The sequence below is a fragment of the Dipodomys spectabilis genome, unplaced genomic scaffold, assembly GCF_019054845.1.
Source record: "Dipodomys spectabilis isolate Male_0828 unplaced genomic scaffold, ASM1905484v1 ptg000096l, whole genome shotgun sequence".
NCBI classification, from domain to species: Eukaryota; Metazoa; Chordata; class Mammalia; order Rodentia; family Heteromyidae; genus Dipodomys; species Dipodomys spectabilis.
The window spans coordinates 254076-277480 of record NW_024870773.1 but is presented as its reverse complement, the minus strand read 5'-3'; the positions used below and the strand labels follow the sequence as shown (position 1 = coordinate 277480).

At 39.4% G+C, this 23405-nt stretch overlaps 1 protein-coding gene across 1 annotated transcript in view; it reads right to left on the bottom strand.

The window, feature by feature from the left end:
* The window catches only part of Lyst (lysosomal trafficking regulator), a 144170-nt gene that overhangs the window by 31782 nt on the left and 88983 nt on the right, over positions 1-23405 (bottom strand). Inside the window, exons 30-40 of the mRNA XM_042685962.1 lie at positions 21144-21319; positions 18685-18891; positions 15455-15631; positions 14902-14978; positions 14435-14623; positions 12713-12858; positions 12531-12627; positions 11452-11513; positions 9322-9377; positions 6016-6168; positions 3049-3293 (exon numbers count right to left, since the gene is read on the bottom strand). Coding sequence (XP_042541896.1) covers positions 3049-3293; positions 6016-6168; positions 9322-9377; positions 11452-11513; positions 12531-12627; positions 12713-12858; positions 14435-14623; positions 14902-14978; positions 15455-15631; positions 18685-18891; positions 21144-21319 — 1585 coding nt within the window. The remainder of the gene's footprint in view (positions 1-3048; positions 3294-6015; positions 6169-9321; positions 9378-11451; positions 11514-12530; positions 12628-12712; positions 12859-14434; positions 14624-14901; positions 14979-15454; positions 15632-18684; positions 18892-21143; positions 21320-23405) is intronic.

Below are 23405 nucleotides of genomic sequence, written 5' to 3'. Positions count from 1 at the left end.
TGGGAAGTTCCCAGTCTGTCAATAAAAACTGAAGAACCAACACATGCTAAACATGGCAAATTGTGATTTTGGAGTGAGTATATAGTCTGCTATCTAAGTAGGTGCTGAGTGACAAAGATGTGCCCAGTGTAAGTGTAAACACCACACATCAGGTCATGTGGCATTCCTGTGCACTGTTTGAGAGGAGAAAAGCCTCTAATGGAGTATGTGTGGGGAGTGGGGGGCATCTGGGCTGAGGGATCAGCTGCCTGGCACACCTGGAGTTTCAGCAGATAGCATTATAATTAGACCAACAGCAAGATTTGCCCAAGGTTTAGTTAGTCAAACAGTTCTGCATGTCCAGAATTACACCTATTGTTTCTGTTAACTTATTATTTTCTAGAGATATCAACATAGTGACATTGAGCACAATTTTTGTTGTTGGGACTTTCTGAATTCTAAAATTTTGTCAATAGATAGGAAGAAATCATGGTAAGATCTTTGCATGTAATTTTTCATAAATGCTGTAGATAAATCTTTTGGATACAATTGTATTAATGCTCTGTCTGAAAAATAAAAAAAAATTACAGGAGAACAAGCAGAATAAACCCCAAAGCAGTCACGGCAGTAGAATCCATAGGTAAAACATTTTAGTAGAATGTAAGTAGATCTTCTGCTTGAGCATGTTTCTATGCATGTAACATACTTCTACAATAATCTTTGCGCACCAGTCACTAAGACAAGCAATGACTAGACAAGACAGGTTCCTGACAGCATGAAACTTACTGCGAGATGGAGCCTTTCTGGTAGAGCACATGAACTTCACATTTCCCACAGGAAAAAAAAGTTCCTAGAAGCTAAACTGCTAAAGCAGAGTGTGCACATTTTGAGAGTTCTTTGAATACACTGTCAGATTGCCTTCCAAAAAGACCATATCTATTTATATCAGCAATGTGTAAAGTGTTTAAATGTCTACTAACAGTGTATAAAATGTCTAAAGGAGAAACAACATGCCACTTGCTCTTTTTTAAATCAAAAAGTGCATTAAATAGGATATGATTTCTTTGCTAGGCCATTTTTGACTGTTAAAATTATTAAAACACTAACATATATAACAAGTGGAATATTTGGAGTTAATTTTTTAACTAAGTGAGAATTTTTTCAACTAAATGGGCAAAATACAGTTCATTTAGAAAAGATAGAATATTGATTTTTCCTTGAATTCTCAAATTTCAAAATAAGTAATTGGTCCTCTGTTTACTTTCCACGAGAAATAGGAGGTTTGTTTTGGTGTGTGTGTGTGTGTGTGTGTGTGTGTGTGTGTGTGTGCGTGTGTGTGTGTGTGTGTGTGTGTGTGTGTATTTGGTCTTTCAAAACGCCATATAGGTTTCAGCATTCCTAATCAGAAAATCTGAAATCCAAAAAAACTCCAAAATTTGCAACTTCTTACGAAGAACATTCAAAGCTTCAAAATTTAAAATTGTAGATATTTCAGATCTCGGTTTTAGATTAAGGATGCTCAACTGGTAAAGCCTCAGAATACTGCAAAATCTGAACTCCCAAATCTAAGCCACTCTGGTCCCCAGTATTCAGATAAGGATCCCTTAACCTATGCAATTATGAGCTAATGCGCCTTTGCACTTCAATGCACTTCACCTGCTTGCAGTCATTTTTTTCTTCTATTCTGATTGCCCTGTATTAGGCAGTGAGAAGCATTTAAATGTCCTTTTGTGTCCTTTTTCATCCTTTTTTCCCTTTTAACTCAGGCTGGGATCTAGGAGTGAGATACTCCTACCTGTCTCAAAAGTAACTGAGATTATGTGTCACCAAGCCTGGCTTCTGTGTCTTTTTGAGAAAATGTTCATTTCTCCCCCCCCCCCCTTCACACACACACCCTCCGTTCTTCCCTCTTCCTCCCTCCCTCTTTCTCTTTCTTGTATTAGTCAGGACCCAGGCACTATCACTGAGTTCTTCTGCTCAAAGCTAGAGCTCTACCACTTTGAGCCACAGTGCTACGTCAAGTTTCCTGGAGATAAAAGTCTCACTGACTTTCCTGACAGGGCTGGCTGAGATCTGAGGATCTCAGCCTCCTGAGTAGCTAGGATTACAGGCATAAGCCACCAGTGCCCAGCAATTCCTTTGTTCTCTGACAAAAGATATATCCTAGGCTCCGATTGTATACTTTCTTCCAGTAAATTTAGGATAAATGAGAAAATAAGAAATCACTATTTGTTGGCCCTATTGAAATGGTATTTTTAAGCAATAATCAACAACTGATAAGACATAAGACATGAGTCACTGGGACCCTGAACCTACAGCTCATCACAAGTACTACCAGAAAGGAAAACCACAGGCTTCTAGTATCAACCTATACATCACTATCTTCAGTGGCTGCTTGCCAAAATACAGGGGTGAACTTGAGCCTAAGCAAGCCTCAAGAATGAATCCTCAAAAAAAAAAAAAAAAAAGAATGAATCCTCAATCTCTAGAAAATAGATGCTAGAGAAGCAAACTAAATCATGGATGCCACAGAAAGAAATCAGAAACCACAGAATGTGAAGTGCACAAAATAAATAACTTTTTTTGTTTTGAGCAAGTCAATGTCAGGAGAAAATAAAGAAAAAAACATATATGTAAACAATTAAAAGGATATATACATATACACACACGTATATACATATACACACATATAAAATAAAAAACAACAGTGGGCCTGTTGCCAACTAATCACAAAAAGGGCATCTTTAGGATAACCAGGAGACATGTGAAAATGGACCGGCTAGTTGATGGAACTATTATTAATTTGCTTACGTATAATAATAGTACTGCAGCTATCTAAGAGAATGTCTAAAATCAAAAAGAGAGATGACATCAGTTTGGTAAGTTTGAGAGCCCAAAGGTAAGAGTTTTGTTATTCTTAATTACTGAGTTGAGCTGATTAGGTAAATGATTAAACAGTCACTTTATTTTTATGCATGCTATGAAGAATTTTATGATATTTTGTGGAAAACCTCAATGACATCAATACAGCATATGGTGACTCTGAAAGATGGTAATGCTCTTACTCACCTGTAGATTGATGGGTCATTGAGATCAAGGGTCTCATTAACATAGTCAGAGAGTATAAATGGGAACACCGGATACTGCATGAGATCATTGAAGGATCGACCAGCATGTTTGTTTAGGTGAGTCAAATATTCAAAATTGGTAATTTGTCCAGCATACCACAGATTTGTTAGAGCAGTGATGTTACCATATTCCAGAAGATTTGGGAGGTTATTTGTGAGTATATTGTGATACACATCATCACGGACCTAACAGAGGGAGAGGAAGAAAAAAGACTCAGATATTTTAAGCTCGCAGACACTTTTCTCCAGAGTAAATCAGGTTACTACTGATATCAAATTTTGCAAGAAAAAAAATTTTGTGTTAGTCCTGGGGCTTGAACTCAGATCTTAAGCACTGTACCTGAGCATTTTTGCTCAAGGCTATTGCTCTACTACTTGAACCATAGCTCCACTTCTGGCTTTTTTTGTTTGTTGGTTTTGGTGGTTAATTGGAGGCAAGAACCTATCAGGCTGGCTTTGAACTATGATCCTCAGACTTTAGCCTCCTAAGTAGGAGAAGTAATGATGTGAGCTAAACAGGGTACAGGTGCAGAACGTCTTCCTCCAGACATAGGCTCTCAGTTATTATACCTTGCTGCTGGGAAAATATTCTAAGATCACTTGGTAGTAACTTCTAAGTTATTATTTATAACTTTTTTTTCAGTTGTGGGGCTTGAACTCAGGGCCTGGGGCTAGTGCCCTACCACTTTTTTTTTTTTTTTTTTACTGTCCTACCACTTTTGAGCCACAGTTCCACTTCCAGTTTTCTGCTGGTTAGTTGGAGGTATGAGTCTCATGGACTTTCCTGCCCAGGCTGGCTTTGAATCATGATCGATTGATCTTGACCTCCTGCACAGCTAGGATTACAGATGAGAGCCACAATGGCTAGGCTTTGTTGTTCATAACTTCTGAATTATGCACAAAAGTCACTTCTATACAGATACAAAAAAATCAATGAAAACTGTAACCCCGCTGTACATCACCTTTATAATAACCAATTTTTAAAAATACAATTAAAATGTTAAAAAAAATCAAAGAAGAAAGTATTTTTTTCTAGACAAGTACAGTGTAGTATAGTAGACAGAGTGCGAGAGAACTGGGTGAGTCTAGATACCCTCAGGGTTTACAGCATGAACATTAGAAAGATGAAATTTCTGCCTACAGAGATAGGAAAAAATTAAAGGAAATTTTAGAGGAAGATTCAGTTCAGCTAAGTTTGGTGTATACTAAGTTTGAGATTCTAGTTGGTGACTTCCAAAAAGATGCCAAGTACAAGTCATTTTATGACTCCCAATATGTAAAAGCAGAGCCAGGTATGGGAGGTGGAGATCAGGGGATTATTGTTCAACAGCAATCCAGGCACATGCAAGATTCTGAAATTCCATCTCAATCAATGGCTAGGCATAGTGGTGTATGCCTATTTTCCCCAGGAATATGAAGAAACACAAATAAGAAGATCTCAGAAGAATACAGTAAGATGCTTCCTCAAAAATAACCAATGTAAAAACGGGCTCTTGGCTTGCAAGAGTGAAGACCTAACATTAGTTCCTAGAATGTCCAGAAAATACTTATCTCTATATAGAAATGTATTTGTTTTCATTTATAAATGTGGCATTTGGGGGAGAGGCTTGGGCACTGATCCAAAGCTGTATGCTGTTAAGATGGCATTTTCAAGCCATGAGAAGGGATAAGAAGAGGTCTGAGAAAGATACCGATGGTGAATGTAATAAGATGAATAAAATGCCCATGAAAGAGAAGGTGAAGAGAGAAAAAGTAGAAACCCAGAAGGTCAGGGAAGTCTTCTTCCAGGAGGAAGACTAGCCAGCTGTCTAGAAAGCTTCTGGTAGGCCAAGCAAGGAAACAGGAAACAGGACCAGGAGAGGAAATACAGCGACAGGAGCAGTTCAGAAGACAGCTTCAGGGAGGAAGGAGAGTCAGAAAGTACATACAACTTTCCCCCAAAGGGTTTTCACAAAGGGATTGAGACAAATGGCAGATGAAGAAACATGCATTATGGGTTGGATTGTCATGAGCAGTAACTCATGCTTATAATTTTAGCTACTGAGGATTTGGAGATAGAAGGAACAAAGTCTGTGGCCAGTCTTAGCAAAAGTTAGCAGCTGGGTGCTTCTGATTCATGCCTGAAATCTTAGCTACACAGGAGAGTGAGATCTGAGGATTGTGGTTCAGCCAGCCTGGGCAGAAAAGTTTGTGAGATTCTTATCTCCAATTAACTAGCAACACACACACACACACACACACACACACACACACACACACACACACACACACACACACACACACACACACACACACACACACACACACACACACACACACACACACACACACACACACACACACACACAGCATAGTAGTGCATGCTTTTGGTCTCAGCTACTCAGGAAGCAGAGGCAGGATGATTATGGTTCAAGGCCAGCCTGGCTAGTGTATGACCTCTGTCTGAAAAACAGACTAAAAGCAAAAGAGCTAGGGGTGTGGTGCAGTGGCACAGCAACTGTCTACCAAGCATGTGCCCCTGAATCCAATCACCAGAATGAAAGGAACAAAGAAATAAAAGAAGGAAGGAAGGAAGGAAGGAAAGAAGGAAGGAAGGAAGGAAGGAAGGAAGGAAGGAAGGAAGGAAGGAAGGAAGGAAGGAAGGAAGGAAGGAAGGAAGGAAGGAAGGAAAAAGAAAAAAGATGGCCCTTCTTGTACTTCTTTTATTCTTCTGGGGGAACCCGAACTGAATACAATTTTACAGGTCAAAAAATGCTAATAGGTTCAAGGGTTTACTTTAGTAAAGGCCAAGAGATAAAACATTTCACTACATGATTTCAGTTTAAATTAAAATTTACATAATTAGTATCAGCCTTGGTCACATGCTTGCCTAGATGGCAGGCATCTTATTACTTAAGGTTGAATTTACCTTGGTGGTATCAAATGCCAACAAGAGTGTTCTGCCATTTGTTAGAAAGATTTCTACAGCATTATCTCTCAATTGCCACCATCGCTTGTGAACTTCTTTAATTTCTTCATATGTCCAGGAAAATGATGCTGGTTCTAAGTCTCCATGAAGGCTCTAAGACAAAGGAAACAGACAAAAGTATTTATATTGCATGAAACAGTTATATTGATTTTAGAGTAAAAAAAACTATCAAAACAAAATAGAAAACCTGTGGAACATTTGTGGGAAAATGGTAGGTACGATTATCTGAAAGCTTTTCCACTATAAAAACAGTACATATGCTAGAGTAATTAATTAATCAAAAAGAATTAGCACTTTATGTTTTAGAGCAGTTACAAGTCTGCAGGAAACCTAGCAGGAAGTATAGAGCTCCCTTTGTCCTCCTGTGCTACCTCTACACTCAGTTCTCCTATTAGTAATGCCTTACAGTTGGTATGAGTATTGATTACAGCTGATGAAGTAATGTCTGTATGTGATTTTTACCTCCAGCCTATAATGTCATTCATCCTATGAGTTTGGATGTTCAGCCAATTTCACTATGGTACAGACCAGTTCTGCCACCCTAAAAGCTTTCAGTACTTCCTTCCTTCCTTCCTTCCTTCCTTCCTTCCTTCCTTCCTTCCTTCCTTCCTTCCTTCCTTCCTTCCTTCCTTCCTTCCTTCCTTCCTTCCTTCCTCCCTTCCCTCCTTCCCTCTCTCCTTGCTCATTGTTTTCATGTATCCACAGTTTTGTTTTTCTGAGAATGCCATATGGTTGGAAGCATGCTGTATGTTAGATTTCTAGTTAGTTTCTTTTGCTAAGCAAATCTTCTAAATGCATAGCTGAGCTTCCAAGAAACAAGGAAATGAAACCTTTGTGGTCAAAAATAAAAAAGAAATGCACAAAATAGTAGTTGGGAGGAAGTGACCCTTTGGCTGCCTGGTTGTACATGTGTTCATATGTGTGTGCATGTTTGCATGTTTGTGCATGTATGCACAAACACTGCTTCAGAAGTGAAGTGACTTAAATTAATATCCACTTGGGGACAGAAGATGAGCTCTTGTCTTCCTTGGAGTAAGGGCGTTGAATTGAGATTCCTTCAGAAGCCTAGAATCCATGCAGAGCCGTGTTCTGAGTAAATGATTTGAAAACAAATGTGCCCATCACTAAAGGAAAAGGACCAAGAACTGGGTCTCTGTCTTGGGTCCAGGTGGACAATAGAAAGAGATCTCTTGAGAGAGAACATAGAATCCATGTCCTCCCTCTCTGCATGGCCTCAAAGCCTCCCAGCTGTGAAGTGGCTCTCACACCAGAGTCACCCACAGAGGCCAATTCCAGTTTCTGGAGGAACACTGTTACACAAACACAGAAAGAACACTTGCCAGTCAGTTCAAGCTAGAGAGCCACAGATTCTCTCATGTGGCCTCAAGGGAAGGACATTGACCAAGGAGGCACTAGAAGGCTGTGTCTTTGGGAAGGCAGCCTGATCTGCAGAGAACCCTAGCTTGCTCAGTCACACCCCACATTTGGGGATGAAGAGTTGGATCCACAGGTCCCTCTTGTTCCCTTCAAAAATAAAATGAGAGCCGGGCATCGGTGGCTCACGCCTGTAATCCCAGCTACTCAGGAGGCTGAGTTCTGAGGATTGTGGTTCAAAGCCAGCCCAGGCAGGAAAGTCCATGAGACTCTTATCTCCAATAAAAACCACTAGAAAACTGGAAGTGGCACATTGGTGTAAGTGGTAGAGCACTCCCCTTGAGCTGAAGAGTGCAGGGACAGTGCCCAAGCCCAGAGTTCAAGCCCCATGACTGACAAAAAATAAAATAAAATAAAATAAGGAAAACATTGAAAAATAAGTCTAATCTTTTATAAACCAATGCTAACTATGAATTGTGTTATTCAATACTTTAAACAGAGAAATCATGATAAAGTCTCCACTAAAGTTTAAGGTTAGTTAGAACTTTCTTCCTCCAACCATGTCCTAGCTCGCCTGAGCTTTTCTTTTTTTCCTCTGAACTGGCTAATAGAAAATTCAGAGCAGAATTCAGAACTCAAATTGCAATTACTGTTTTATCTTAAGCTCTTTATTCTTCTAAGTCTTAAAACATTGGAATTTCTCTATTTATTCTTTACTCCTGTACTGGGTATGGAATAGTTTTTGAGTGGAGTTAGGGAATACACTATAAATAAAATGTAAACTTTTTGTTTTGCTCTTTTTGTGTGTGTGTGTGTGTGTTCTAATACTGAGGACTGAGCCCATGGCCTCATGCGAGCTAGGCAAGTGCAGTATCACTGCGCTACAATCCCAGTGCTAAACTCTTTTAATGGAAATGTAATACTCTCAAACTAAACCAAACTCCTTTATTTAACTTCAGTTTCATCTACTCAGTTCAACATATATCCAGCAAGCAACTCTAAGCAACGCTCTGCATGAAATAATCAATGTTAAGACTAAAAAGGGACTTGAGACTTGAACAAAAGTTTAAAATGCAAGACAGTAAATGTCATGTGAAATGAACTGAGAGTTTCAGGGAGCAGCTAGACTATGCTACTCAGGATAGTATGAGAAAGAATGGGCAAAAACTGAAGTAACAGCAGCGCATTAGAATCTGACTGATGGTAACAGCTGAGATGCAGGTGCCAAAGTTAGAAGAGATGATGGTGCAGGCTTCTTTGGGTGTGCCAGTCCTGAAGCTTAAATGCTGGGCCTGGGCCTGAATGCTGTCCCTGAGCCTCTTTCTGTTCATGGCTAGCGCTCTAGCATTTGAGCAACAGTGCCACATCTGGCTTTTTCTGAGTAGTTTACTGGAGATAAGAGTCTCACAGACTTTACTGCCTGGGCTGGCTTTGAAGTGTGATCCATAGATCTCAACCTCCTCAGTAGCCAAGATCATAGGCGTGAGCCACCAGTGCTCAGCTCACAGGCTTCTTCTTTTTTTTTTTGGGTCCGGTCATGGGGCCAGAACTCTGGGCCTGGCCGCTGTCCCTCAGCTCTTCAGCTCAAGGCTTGTGCTCTACCACTTGAGCCACAGCGCCACTTCCGGCTTTTTTCTTTTTGCTTATGTGGTGCTGAGGAATCTAACCCAGGGCCTCAGGCATGCAAGGCAAGCACTCTACCACTGAGCCACCTTCCCAGCCCCCTCACAGGCTTCTTTATAAAAAGATGTTTGAAATTGAGCCCAGTCTACATGGTAAGTGACATACAGAGCCCTAAGAGTTCTACCTACTCTCTCAGGCTTTATGGTTGTAAAATCTTTCTAGGTTTAATGTAAGAAAGCCTCTACTCACCGAATTTTCAACTGGATCAGAAGCATTATCTTCTACAAAATACATTCCACATTTACCTGCAGAGAGTAATTGGACAGAGTTTAAAATGTTAAGTGAAGTGTTTTCAGCTGTGGACCTCTGGGGTCCATTTGCTTGCATCTGAATCTCAGAACTTAAAAAGAGTTCCAAGCACTCAATAGGTATCTTTAAAACAAGACTTGTAAGATCTCAGACAAGTTGCTTAACCTCAATATGTCTTACTTTCCTTATTAAAAATAAGTGGGGCCAGACTCTGGTGGCTCAGGCCTGTCATCCTAGCTACTCAGGGAGGCTGAGATCTGAGGATCATGGTTCAAAGCCAGTCCAGTCAGGAAAGTTTGTGGGACTCTTATTTCCAATTAACCAGCATGAAAAAGCCTGAAGTGGAGCTATGGCTCAAATATTAAGAGTACTAGCCTTGAGAAAAGAAAAAAAAAAAAGCTCAGGAACAACGGCTAAGCACTGAGTATAAACCCCAGTAGCAGCAAAATAAATAAATAAATAAATAAATAAATAAATAAAAATAAACAAGCAGGGTTGGGAGAGTAGAAGGCTATACTTCAGCTACTGTGAAACTAACCAAAAATATGTACAAAATGCTTACCAGTCCTGCCTTGCATTTAATGCTAAATAGATGCTGGTTTTTTGTTAGTACCATTATCCTTCCTATCATATACATATACCAATTTGCTTTATTCAGTCACACACTAAAGTCAAATGGTCCACTGAATTTTCTAGTAAAAAAAGGTAATAATCATTTTCTGACTGAGCCACATAGCAGAGAACAAGAGTGAGAGGTGCTTTCCTGCATCTGGGCTAGCCGTTCCAAGTCCCTGTACAAGTGTCACAATGCTAGGACCTCCTGGGACTCTGCTACTATACGCTGTCCACCCTGTAGTGCTGGGTTGACTATGAAGGCCTGGGTGATTCAGTAGAGTCTAAAAGTCTAAACGTGTCTACACACATTTCTAATATATAATTTAAAAACGATTAAAGATAAAAACGTATTATGCAAGGAGAAAGTCAACTTCTTGTTTTAACAGTACTGGAGGTGAACTCAGGGCTTCTCTCTTCTTAGGCAGGGGTTCTGCCACTTGATCAACATCCGTAGTCCTTTTTGCTTTAGTTATTTTTTTGAATAAGGTCTTGCGTTTATGCCTACACTATGATTCTTTTCTTTATATTTCCTACAAAGTTGGAATAACAGGTACACACCACCATGTCCAATTTTATTGGGTGGGATGGGGTGCCATGAATTTTTTGCCTGGGCTGGCCCTGAACTACCATCATCCTGATCTCCACATCCTGAGCTGCTGAGATTACAGGTATGAGCCACCATGCCCAGAAGAAATTAAATTTTTCACCATGTACATTTTAGAAAACAAGCGATCATCTCTTCACGTTCATAAGTCATAAACATCATAGCAGTCCCTCCTTGCCTGTGCTTTTGTTTTCTGAAGTTTCAATTATTTGTGGTCAACCACAGTCTGAAAATAGTGGATGTAGTTAATTCCAGAAACAAACAACTTACAAGCTTCAAGTTACACACCATTCTGAGCAGCGTGATGACATCTGCCCTGTTCTGCTTCACCCCTCCTTGCTCAGTGTCCAGTTCTACACATTCTATCTGCTACCAGTGCATTCATCCCTCAGCTGTCTCCACTGTCAGATCAACAGCATTGCTGCAGTATCAAGTCCCCTTACTTTATTAACAAGTGCTGGAGCACACACATGCACAGGGAAGCTATCAAGTGCTTCCCTTTAAGCAAGGTGCAGTGAACTACCCAAGAGACCATAGATAACATAAGGCTCTCCTCACTACATCTATTAGTTATTGTTGATCTCTTATCAAGGCTACTTTACACTTTATTATGGTATGTATGGTATAGAAAAAAGCCTGGCACACATAGGGACTGCTATCTGTGGTTTCATGCATCTTACTAAGGGTTCTAGAGGATAAGAGAAGCTATGAAATCAAGCTATATGAAATCAAGGCAAAAAGTCTCTGACATCTTAAAGAAAGTTGATCTAATTTGATGGCAACATGCCAAAAACACTACAAATGATCTAAGAATACAGTAAGGCATATGTATGTAACATCCTTCAACTTACCTAACAGCAATTCACCAGCTGTCTCTCTGGATGGTGCAACACTAATACATCTTCGATTTATTCTGCCAAAACATATTCCAAATTACACATCTCTCCAATTTTGCAATAGAAGCCTTATTTTATTTAATAGAAGACTTACGCAGGCAGAATATAGTTTCAACAGCATGAGATGGTGTGTCAGAGCCTACATAACACATTCCAGTGGAGGAGAAAATGATTGCAGCCTTTAGAAAAGGCTAAGATTACATATAACCTTTATGCAGCATATATGTATTTAGTTATGTAAGAGAACTTTCAATGCTTTGTATTTTAATTGTTTTATGCCATTGGTATTTCTGTAAGTGAAAACCGCCTAGTATTCCAGGAAAAATAGAACTTTGGAGTCAGAAAAGTTTCCTGTTCTTGTTACTTATGTTTTTTTTGTCTCAGGTTTAGTCACATTATTTCTCTCACTGGTTAGTGATAAGACTGAGGCAGAGGGGGTATATGTCCAAGATATGACAATTGGAAAGAGCAGGAATAAGGCTGGTGCTGGTGGCTCACACCTGTAATCCTAGCTACTCAGGAGGCTGGAGTCTGAGGATCATGGGGTTCAAGCCAGCCTGGCGCGAAAGTCCATGAGACTCTTATCTCCAATTAACCACCACAAAACTGGAAGTAGCACTATGGTTCAAGTGGTAGAGCCCTCGCCTTGAACTGAAGAACTCAGGGACAGCACCCAGAGTTCAAGCTCCAGGACCACCACCACCAACAACAAGAAAGAGCAGGAATGGGGCCTGAACCTTTGATCACTGCACTACACGGATGATGGTAGTGTCACCAGCAACTCTAGCTACCTTACAGAGCTATTTAAAAAGTCAAGAACAAGAACACATGCATACAGGAAGTGCCAGAACATGATGACTGACATCCAATAACCCTGCTTCAGAAATGTCATGCAGCTTCTGCCAATCAACCTTGTTCTGTCTCAGGTCTCTTATGTTTAAAACCCACAGTACTTAACACAAGCATTACACAAGCTCTATAGTGAGTACTGAATACTCACCAAGAGTGAAGGGAGTCCATGGACTCACACCTACCTTATGGATTCACTGGCAGCTTTGTCTTTGACAGTAGAGGAGAAAGAAGAGTGAGTTTTGTCCTCAAACAGGTAAGAGAGTGGTGGCTTGAGCACATCTGCTAATGAAAGGTTCACTGTTTATCTGATGCCCACAGTTTCTCTCCACAGTAGCACACAAGAGGTGGGGACACATACTCTTACCTTCTGACTTTTGTCTGCCCCTCAGGAGGTACTTATTTGGAATAGCTAAGTAGCATCTCTGCAAGCGTCTCCTCTCCCGGTTTGGGCCTTCTGTTGGATCCAGCTGCCACGAGGTTGGATAGTAAATGGGGTCATACCACACTGCCCTGTGGGTGAAAAGGAAAGGACATTTATTAAGGAGAGGCCAATGGGTCAGACTCTTGGAAAAAAATCACCACAGAGACTGAGTAGATAAATAATAATTAAGGAGTAACAGCTAACATATTTATACTACACACACAGAACAAAAAAATCTTCTAAAAAAAAAGCAAGAGTGCTGCTGAGCCCCCTTCTGGAGCAAGTGATGCATCTGCTCTCCCAGCTGCTAATGTTGTCAGCTACCTCACTACCACCATTAAGACCCAGGTAACATCACATAATACTCTGGATTCGATATGGTTAGTGGACAAAAACTGTTTCCCAAATCAATCTTGTATATTTCCCATTGTCTCCTCTCTAACAGATTTAGTTGTTGTGGTATCATTTTGGGGGGTAGTAGGGTTTAAACTCAGGGCTTCATGACTGCTAGGCCTGGGTGCTGTCCCTTAGCTTCTTTTGCTCAAGACTAGTGCTTTAGCACTTGAGCCACAGTATCACTTCCAGCCTTTACTGAGTAAACAGTTTATTGGAGATAAGAGTCTCACACTTGGTGCTGGTGACTCATGCCTATAATCCTAGCTACTTAGGAGGCTGAGATCTGAGGATGGCAGTTCAAAGCCAGCCAGGGCAGAAAATTCCCCATGAAACTCTTATCTTCAATTAACTACTCAAAAACCAGAAGTGGAGCTGTTGCTCAAGGTGGTAGAGTGAGAGCCTTGCATTAAAACAGAGCTTAGGGATAGCACCCATGCCCCAAGTTCAAGCACCACAACTGACAAAAAAAGAAAAAAGAGAGCCTCATGGACTTTCCTGCCTTGGCTGGCTTCGAACCACAATCCTCAGATCTCAGCCTCCTGAGTAGCTAGGATTACAGGCATTAGCCACCAGCATCTGGCTCATAATGCATCTTTTAAGTCACATTAAAGTCCTAGCTAGAAAAATATCCATTCCTGGGGCTGGGAAGGTGGCTCAGTAGTAGAGCGCTTGCCTTGCATACATGAGGCCCTGGGTTCGATTCCTCAGCACCATATAAGCAAAAAGAAAAAAGCTGGAAGTGGCGCTGTGCCTCAAGTGGTAGAGCGCTAGCTTTGAGCTGAAGAGCTGAGGGACAGCGTCCAGGCCCAGAGTTCAGGCCCCAAGACTGGACCCCCCCCCCCCCCCAAAAAAAGAAAAATATCCATTCCTGAATTATCTTTTCAAATATTTCTTTTTCAAGAACATCCTTTATAATTAAAGTCAGTTTTATTGTCTGAAAGAACTAATACCTCTCCTTTCTCCTTAGTTATTTTCCCCCTCAGATCTTATATGATCGTTTTTCAAGATGGAAACAAAATTAGGTATAAGGAACAGTTCTGTAGCAGAACATTTATTTCACATACTCAAAGTCCTGGGGTTGATCCTCAACACTAAAACAAAATGAAACAAAACAAACAAAAAAGAAAGAAAGAAAGAAAAAAAAGCCACCAATGATTTAACAAAAAAGTGTTTACTGAATTAATTTTATGAATCTGAATTCTGGAGTCTAAATAGTGAGTGTTCAACATCCACATATAAAATAGAATATCTAGTCTTCTTGTCACTCACCTGTCATGTGTCAGTTGTTGAATGAGTTCCTGCCAATGTCTGCTGGCACTCAGGTCTACTTTGTACATTCCTCTAATGTGCTGGATTACCTTTTTCCTCTCAATTCCCTGGGAGAGAGACACTGCTTGGGTGATATCTGCTGCTATCTTAGATATATCCTTTGATTTTGAATCAAGACGCTGGAAGAGACTAAACATGCAACACTGCCCATAAGTTAAGTGAATTAAGTGAATATTAAATATTTATTGAAACTAATGTTTTAAATCTAAAAGCATGCATGAGGGTTGAGGATATAGCTCAGGGAGAGAGCACTTGCCTAGCATGTATGAGACCCTAGGTCCTATCCTCAGTACAAAAGGGGAGGGGAATGGAGGGGAGGGACTCCACAAAATCCCCACATCAAACCAAAACCAAACATAACTCTAATAATTCCTAAGGGATGATGTTAGGAACACATAAAACCTTACCTTTGTTGATTATTGTTAACTGTTTTCTGCCAGGAAGCTTTACTCATGCCGTCTTCAATTTCATATTTCTTTTGCTCCTGAAAGATTTGGGTAGTAATGCATTACATAAAACATTATCTTTCAACCCACATTGGCACAAAGCCCAGTAAACTAATTTTAAAACCACGTTAACAAAGGAAAAAAGATTATCTTCAGGAGACCAGAATATTAAAATAAATAAAGCACCTAAACAGTGTACAATTCCTCTTTGTTTCTATACAATTTGGGTCACAGAAATTAGGGTATGATAGTTACATAGTATGCCTGACCTGATGAGTTTACTTGGTTCTTCATTTTACTTTTTCACTGAATAACCTATAAGTCAAGGTATGTTTAATGTGTTTGTGCTATGAAAATCATCCCTTCACACAATACTGCTAGTCATACACAAGGAAATCAAGTTGTCAAATCAAAGTTGTCTCCTGAATATATACCATATAGTGGAAAAATCTGTCAAGCATTCTTTGTCATATTCAGCAAGATCTAAGGAACAAGTATGGTTCCTCAGACTCACCTCCATGATCGTCTTGAGAAGCTCTGGTTTGGAGGAGGCGCTGGATGGAATGCACTTGTGGCCATATAACTTCAGAGTGCTCATAAGGCGTTCTGCCATGTCTAGTTCTTCTTCTGCCAACTCATCTTGGTGATTATGTATCAACTCTGACAAATACAAAACTAACTTGGCTCCATGCTTTAAAAAAAGTAACAACTTTTTAGTAACAGAGAATTTGTATTTTTTCTAATGTCATGATTTCTATCATTTATTTTAAAATAAATCAGAAAAAGAAATTATATCAATAGGATAAAATATCAACAAAGCTGCATCCAGATATTAACAAATGTAAATCATAGATTAATAATAATACTATTCTTTCCACTTCAGGAAGCAAGCTAGTCAGCTAGCTTTTGGAGAAAAAGCTCTAAGGGGATTTGCTGAAGGAATTCACAAAATAAGCTTAGGGTAAAGGAAAAGACTTACTAGTGTTCTCCTAAGAATGTTGAACCAGAGGATAACCTTCCTTTATTATTTAGGGTGAATGAAATGTGCTTATTCATACCTTTCTAAGTAGTTTATGCTCAACTTCTAAAAGAGAAGTTGGTGAAATTTCCAGAATGAAAGCCATCTTTAACTTGTCAGCACTCTATTTTAGGGTGAGCAAGAGAGGAAAGACTCTAATGCCAGTGAGATCTCAGTGCTCAGTTCCATGTCTACCAAAGCAGAATTCACCTTTCTTAAGGTAATGACAATTGCTCTTCTCAGTGCAAGCTTAAACCACTGCTGGCTCTTACTTTCACAATGAGTTTCCTCCATGCATTGTGTAATACACCTGAGGGTGATGTGCCATCACATCTACCATATAGTAGACAATATATATTTATATTTTATAGTAGATAATATATTTTAGGACAAGTTAAAAACACCTTCCTTTAAAGACTGCATTTATCTTCAGGCATTTTAAACTGTGAACAGTTAAGTATTAAATGTTAACAAATGGATTTGGAATTGATTACATTTGGGGTGATATTTAGATCAACGTGCTGAACCACATTGTCATTTCCAAAGTATAGGGTGAGCATATGCACTAGTGAAAATAGCAAAGCTTCTTTCAATGTGACATTTAGTCAGAAGACAGCTGCCACCTGAGCAAAAGAGGAAAAGGAGCAGATGTTGAGACAGTAAAAGGCTAGGAGAGTTAGCAAATAAAGAGAAATGGTAAATGATTGAATATTTTTATATGTGTGCCCTAAAAGCAATCTTCTTTTTCTTTTTTCTGGTCATGGGGCTTGAACTCTGGGCCTGGGCACTGTCCCTGAGCTCTGCAGCTCAAGGTGAACACTCTACCACTTGAGCCACAGCGCCACTTCCGATTTTCTGGTGCTTAATTGGAGATTAGATTCTCACGGACTGTCCTACCCAGGCTGGCTTCGAGTCACGATCCTCACATCTTAGCCTCCTGAGTAGCTAGGATTACAGGCTTGAGTCATGGGTATCTGTCTGAATTATTATTTAAAAAATGCTGCTAGCCTGGCGCTGGTAGCTCACGCCTGTAATCCTAGCTACTCAGGAGGCTGAGATCTGAGGATCACAGTTCAAAGCCAGCCCGATCATGAAAGTCCGTGAGACTCTGATCTCCAATAAACCTCCAGAAAAATGGAAGTGGCGTTGTGGCTCAAGTGGTAGAGTGCTTGTCTTGAGTTGAAGAGCATAGGGACAGTGCCCAAGCCGAGTTTAAACCCCATGACTGACCAAAAAAAAAAAAAAAAAATGCTGCTAAACTGGGCTCATGCTTGTAAGCCTAGCTACTCAGGAGGCTGGGATCTGAGGATTACGGTACAAAGCCAGTCCAGGCAAGGAAGTCCATGAAACTCTTATCTCCAATAAACTACCAGAAAACCAAAAGTGACACGTGGCTCAAGTAGTAGAGCACTCGCCTTGAACTGAAAAGCTCAGGGGCAGCACCCAAGCCTAGAGTTCAAGACCCATGACTGACAGAAAAAAAAAAAAAAAAAGCTGCTACTAAAGATGAATATAAAAAGTTCTTTTTTTTTTTGGTTGGTTTTGGGGCTTGAATTCTGGGCTTGGACGTTATCCTTCAGCTCTTCACCTCAAGGTGAGCACTCTACCACCTGAACCACAGCACCACTTCGGGTTTATTGGAGATAAAAGTCTCACAGACTTTACCTGCCCAGATTGGCTTTGAACCACGATCCTCAGAGCTCAGCCTCCTGAGTAGCTAGGATTACAGGCATAAGCCACGGTGCCTGGCTCTTTTTTTAGCTTTAAAAAAAAAACTGAATTTTTGAGCTTAGACATGGTGGTACACACTTGCAATCCTACTACTTAGGAGGCTGAGGTAGGAGGATTTCAAGTTTAAGTCCAATGTGTGCTACACAGTGAGAAAACAAAAAAATGAAATTAAAAAAAAAACACATTAGCCTGTAAGTTCATAACTTAGTTTATGGAATTGAATCTATTAAAAAAAAACCATGGTGGAAATAGGAGGGATGTGGTTCAAGCTCTTCTCCAAACACAAGCTGGGCATGATGATATACATCAATAATCCCAGATATTTGAGTCCAAGACTGGCTCCAGACAAAAGTGTAAGGCCTTATCTGAAAAACAAACTAAAGCAAAAAGCATTAGAAGTGTGCTCAAGTGGTATAGAGTACTTGCCAAAAGCATGGGCCCTTAGTTAAAAACCTCATGATTGATTGCACCCTTAAATAATAAAACTTTGAAGTACGTAAAGTTTTCAATGAGGGTCCTCAGAAGGAACAGAGTGGAGCGCTATGGAGACAAATAGCAGAATAGGTAGGTAATGAGAGTGGGAAAGCTTTGTGCTCTGCGTTGGCATCCTGCACAAAGCAGCACAGCTGTGCAGTTATGCATGGAAGGTAAAGCAGCCACAGGAGACAGTGATGAGGCTACAGACTGCAAAATCCATCAAAGGTAGTGAGTTACAGCAGTAGAAAAGCAGCTGAGGGCTTCCTGACCCAAGTAGATGGCAATGGAGAACATCGTTTGTGCAGTGTTCAATGACACAAAAATCTCTACCTACTTCCAACTTTAAAAGAAGAAAATAAGGGCAGAAGTGACTGGCACTCGCTCTCCTCCTTTGTGCTGAGAGTGGAGGAGGTAATGTTTACTGGGTTGAGTGTGTGGACTTGTGTATGGGTCTGCATATACTTTCAGAAGAAATGAAACCAACTTTATATTCTTTTATGGGATGCTGAGATACTTACTTGGGGGAAAGGGCTAAGACAGTCTCTCAGTATTTCCTGGTGAATGGGTTCATAAACGACTTCCAGGATTTGCTTTCTCTCCTGCACAGTGTGGACTGGTGACACAATGTGCACTAGTAGTCTACCAAGCTGCATGCGGAAGGTTTCCTTACAAGACCACAGGATTTTAGTCCACAACTGCTTAGAACCACTGGCCTTACTTGATCCCTTAAATCAAAATTGGAGGGAGTTAGCACCAAACTTAAGCAACAATGTACTAACAACACACAGATCAAAAGAAAATGGTGAGCCCTTGTTTCAGTCTAGGTTTTTTTTTTAAGATTCTAAGTAAGAAAGATATATACATAACTCATACAACTGGGAGTTTGAGAGTTAGAATAATTCCAGCTAGCATTATTCAAAATAGCGGAAAGGTAGCTATAATTTAAATGGCCATTAATCGGTGAACATATAAACAAAAGGTGGTTTAAACATACAATGGATTATTCAATTTCAAAAAGCAACCAAGTTCCAGTGCAACACAGATAAACCTTAAGTTTATCATGCTCATTGATAAACCACATACAAAGGACAAACTCATATGATTTCTCTTATCTGAGGTATATAGACTGTGACATTTATATAAGCAGAAAGCAGAACAGTAGTTATTGTGTTGAGGAGATTGTGTAATGGGTGTCACCATTTAATAAGAATACAATAATGGGATAATGAAAAAGTTTTGGAAATAGTTGGTAGTGACTGCACAATAATACAAAAATAAGGGGCTGGGAAGGTGGCTCAGTGGTAGAGAGCTTGCCTTGCATGCCTGAGGCCCTGGGTTCAATTCCTCAGTACCACATAAGCAAAAAGAAAAAAGCTGAAAGTGGCGCTGTGGCTTAAGTGGTAGAGTGCTAGCCTGGAGCTGAAGAGCTGAGGAACAGCGCCCAGGCCCAGAGTTCAGGCCCCACAACCGGACCCAAAAAGAAAAAAAAAATTAAAGCTACTAAATTGTACCCTTAAAATGATTAAATAGTATTAGAGGAATGGTTCAGAAGTAAAAGCATCTGCCTAATAAGTGTTAATTCCTGAGTTCAAGCCCCACGCATACCAAAAAAAAAAACAAAAAAAAAACTTAGGAAGTAAGGAGAAAGAAATGATTAAAATGGCTATATTAGATATATTTTTAACCACAATTTTAAAAAGAAAGATGGATGAAAGTGTTAATATCCTAAATGTTTTTTTTTAATTACCAAGGGCTTTGACATTGTAAATTAAAAATCAAAACTATCAGAGAACAACAGTAGATAAGCAGATAATTTTGATATTTTAACATGAAGGAGCAAAGATTCATCATAGAGACTTGAATTAGTATTACAGTATTGCAAACGGCACTCACAAACCAAGAACCACATGTATACTGGCCATTAATTTTCCCTAACAAATAATCAACTACCCTATTTCCACTCTGGCTCCACTAAGGTTAGTTTGAGCCTAACGCTTCAAGCAGTACATTCAGAGTTTATTTTGAGTTTTACAAATGGTTCTCCAATAACTCCCAACCCTAAGGTCCTTGTAGGAGTGACTGAATTCTATATGAATCTGGAGTTTGTTTTGAGTTCAGGAATGATCACCAAATTCTTGCTTAGATTTATGAATTCTGCTAGAATTAGATTGGCTTTTGGTACTATTCTTTCTAGAGAGCATCAAATCTATCAATTTGCTCCCTACAGTCAACTGCAAGTGATTCACAGAAACCCAAGTGAAACAATAATAAACAAACCCTGACACCAGTCACTACTGTATTCTTTTGAAGGTAGTGTATTTGTTTATGCCAAAATCTCAACCTTAAAATACTCCAAAAAAAGAAAAAAAGAAAATAAAATACTCCAGAAATTCAAGAGTAGAATGATAAAGTCATTTTTTTAAAAAGCTACTAATTTAGTCAGAATAAGTATTAACTTATTCATCAAACCCTTTCTCTTTTCTGATGTTGATCTTCTAGACTATATAAGAAAATGACTTTCAGGGCACAGCCTTAAAAACCAATGTTGTAAGCCAGACGCCAGTGGCTCTTGCCTGTAATCCTAGCTACTCAGGAGGCTGAGATCTGTGGATTGCTGTTCAAAGCCAGCCTGGGCAGGAAGTCCATGAGACTCTTATCTCCATAAACCACCAGAAAAGCTGAAATGGTGCTATGACTCAAGTGGTAGTGCGCTAGCCTTGAGCTGAAGAGCCGAGGGACAGTGCCAAGGCCCAGAGTTCAAGCCCCATGACTAACAAAAAACAAAAACAAAAAAACAATGTTGCAGAGGAAGGCACTTTCCAATAATTAAGCTAGCAATATATATTTTTCTATTATTAAAAATTCAAGTGGTTTCAGTTTCTCTGAAAGCACAAAGAAAATTATTTTGAAGGCATGTCACAGACACAAAGCCTTCTCCTTTGCACAAATGAACACACCAAGTAATTTATTTACTTACAATAGACACTTTGAATCCCTCTACCAGATATGTCAACATGTCTTTCTGAAATGGATTGAAGACAGAAGGCTGTTCATGCATATTTTCTTCAGAAATTTCAGTCTGAGAAACCAAAGTCTTGTTTTGAGTTGTATTTTCTGGAGTTCTCAAAATGTCAATAACTTCTGGGTTAAACTCTGAATTAAGAAACAAAAAAAATTAGTCCTATCACTGACACCTAGCTGTTATAACTGGTACTGACGCTGGTAGAAATACTCCATTAAATTACAAATGTAGTTACTATAACATCAGTGTAGTAGGTATGCTGGATACACTAGACATAATAAAGAAAGTGAATTAACTAAAAATAATGTAGACATTTAAAATTATGTCATGAAATTCTAAATTAAAGATTTAATTTACTAATGAAAGATAAGATCAAATGCAAAATTGTTCAGACTATATGATTCTTAGAATGGATCTGCAGAGCTGAATGTTTCACTTCATGTGCTATCCAACTTACATGTTAACTAGCCCGGGAGCCTGTTGCCCCAATTAAAAATCTGAAAAGCTAAAACAGAATGATGCTATCTCACAACCCTTCTCCCCCTGCTTGGATTTTTTTCATGCTTATCTAGTGATTAGCAATGATTATATTCTTCTTTTGCCTTCCTGAGGTTATATGAACATTTTTTTTCAGAATTCCAGTTTGACTTACCTATACTATCTTAATGTTTTGTCTTTACAGAAACTATCTACTGTATATATTTGAAGAACAGAACTTGGTGTTTTGAACACATACACACTGTTGAATGAGTATTACAATAAAGCAGGTAAACATTTATTACCTGACATGCTCAACTGTGTGTAGGTGTGTATGCACACCTGCTAAGAACATTACATACAATAAGCTTTTCTTTTTGACGTAGTCTCTCTTTTAGCCAGTTAGCCTCTTTAGGCTTTGTAGCCCAGACTGGCATTGAACTTGTGACCCTCCTGCCACAGCTTCTCATGTATAGTATTTTTCAGTGCATTTTCCTTTTGACACAGCTTTTTTAGTGGTTACTCTAGGTATTACCTTTACATTGGCCACTATAGACATGCAAGTCAAAACCACAATGCTATACCACTGTATATCTACAGGATTGGCTAAAATAAAAAGTAGTGACCACCTCAAATACTCAATGCAAAGAATCTTGGATCATTGTACACTTATGATAGGAATACAAAATTGCATAATCACTCAGGAAAAGTTAAGTGGTAACAATGAAATACATGAGGACGGGTACCAACAGGAGGGAGAGGGCGAACAGAGAGGGTAAAGGAACATGAATATGGTCAACATGGCTTATATGCATGTACAAAGAACAATGAAACATGTTGAAATCAATTTAAGAAGAGAGAGGAGGTGAAGTAGAGAAACAGAGAGTGACTTTGATCAGGGTACCTTCCATGTATGAATGGAAATGTCACAATGAAACCTCCCCTCATACATCTAATAAATGCTAAAAAAAAATTAAACATGTAACTGCCATATAGCCTAAGACATGTGTCCTGAGATACTCATCTCGGAAAGATAAAGATTTCTGTTTGAACAAAAATCTGTACAAGAATGTTGAAACTTTATTTGTAACAAGCCCAAAGGGAAAATGGCCCAGATACCCTTTAACAGGTAAGTGGTTAAACTAAACTGTTGTTCACCCACACCATAGAAAACTGCCAAGTCAAACATAAAAGTAACAATAATGCATACATGCAACAAGCTCTGGCTTTCCAGAAAATTGGGCCATGTGAACAAAGCCAACCTAAAAGGCTATGTATGCGCTGTATGATTCTAGGCATGTAACATTTTGTCTTTAAATGAAGTCATGTCAGGTTGCCAGACTGGCCTGGAATTTCTGGATTTATGCAATCCTTCCACCTTAGCCCTGAGTGGTAGGACCACAGGCTTGTGCGGCTATGACTAGCTTATTTTGAAAAGACAGGTTAGAGGTTTAGGCCAGGAGCTGAGGAGGACTGGCTTGGGAGGATGTGGGTGTGGCTATAAAAGGGCAAGAGGGACCCTTTGGGGACAAAATGTCTGTTTCTTGCCTGTGTTCATGTCACTCCCCATAGAGTGATAATGTATTATGCCTTGGCAAGATTCACTGGAAACAAGAGTAAATGCTATACAGGATTTATTATTTCTTAAAACTGCATCCAAATCAATAATTATCACAAAGCAAAAGAAAAACAAGACAACATGGAGGTACTATACTGTTTAAATTAATGGTCTATCTAAGC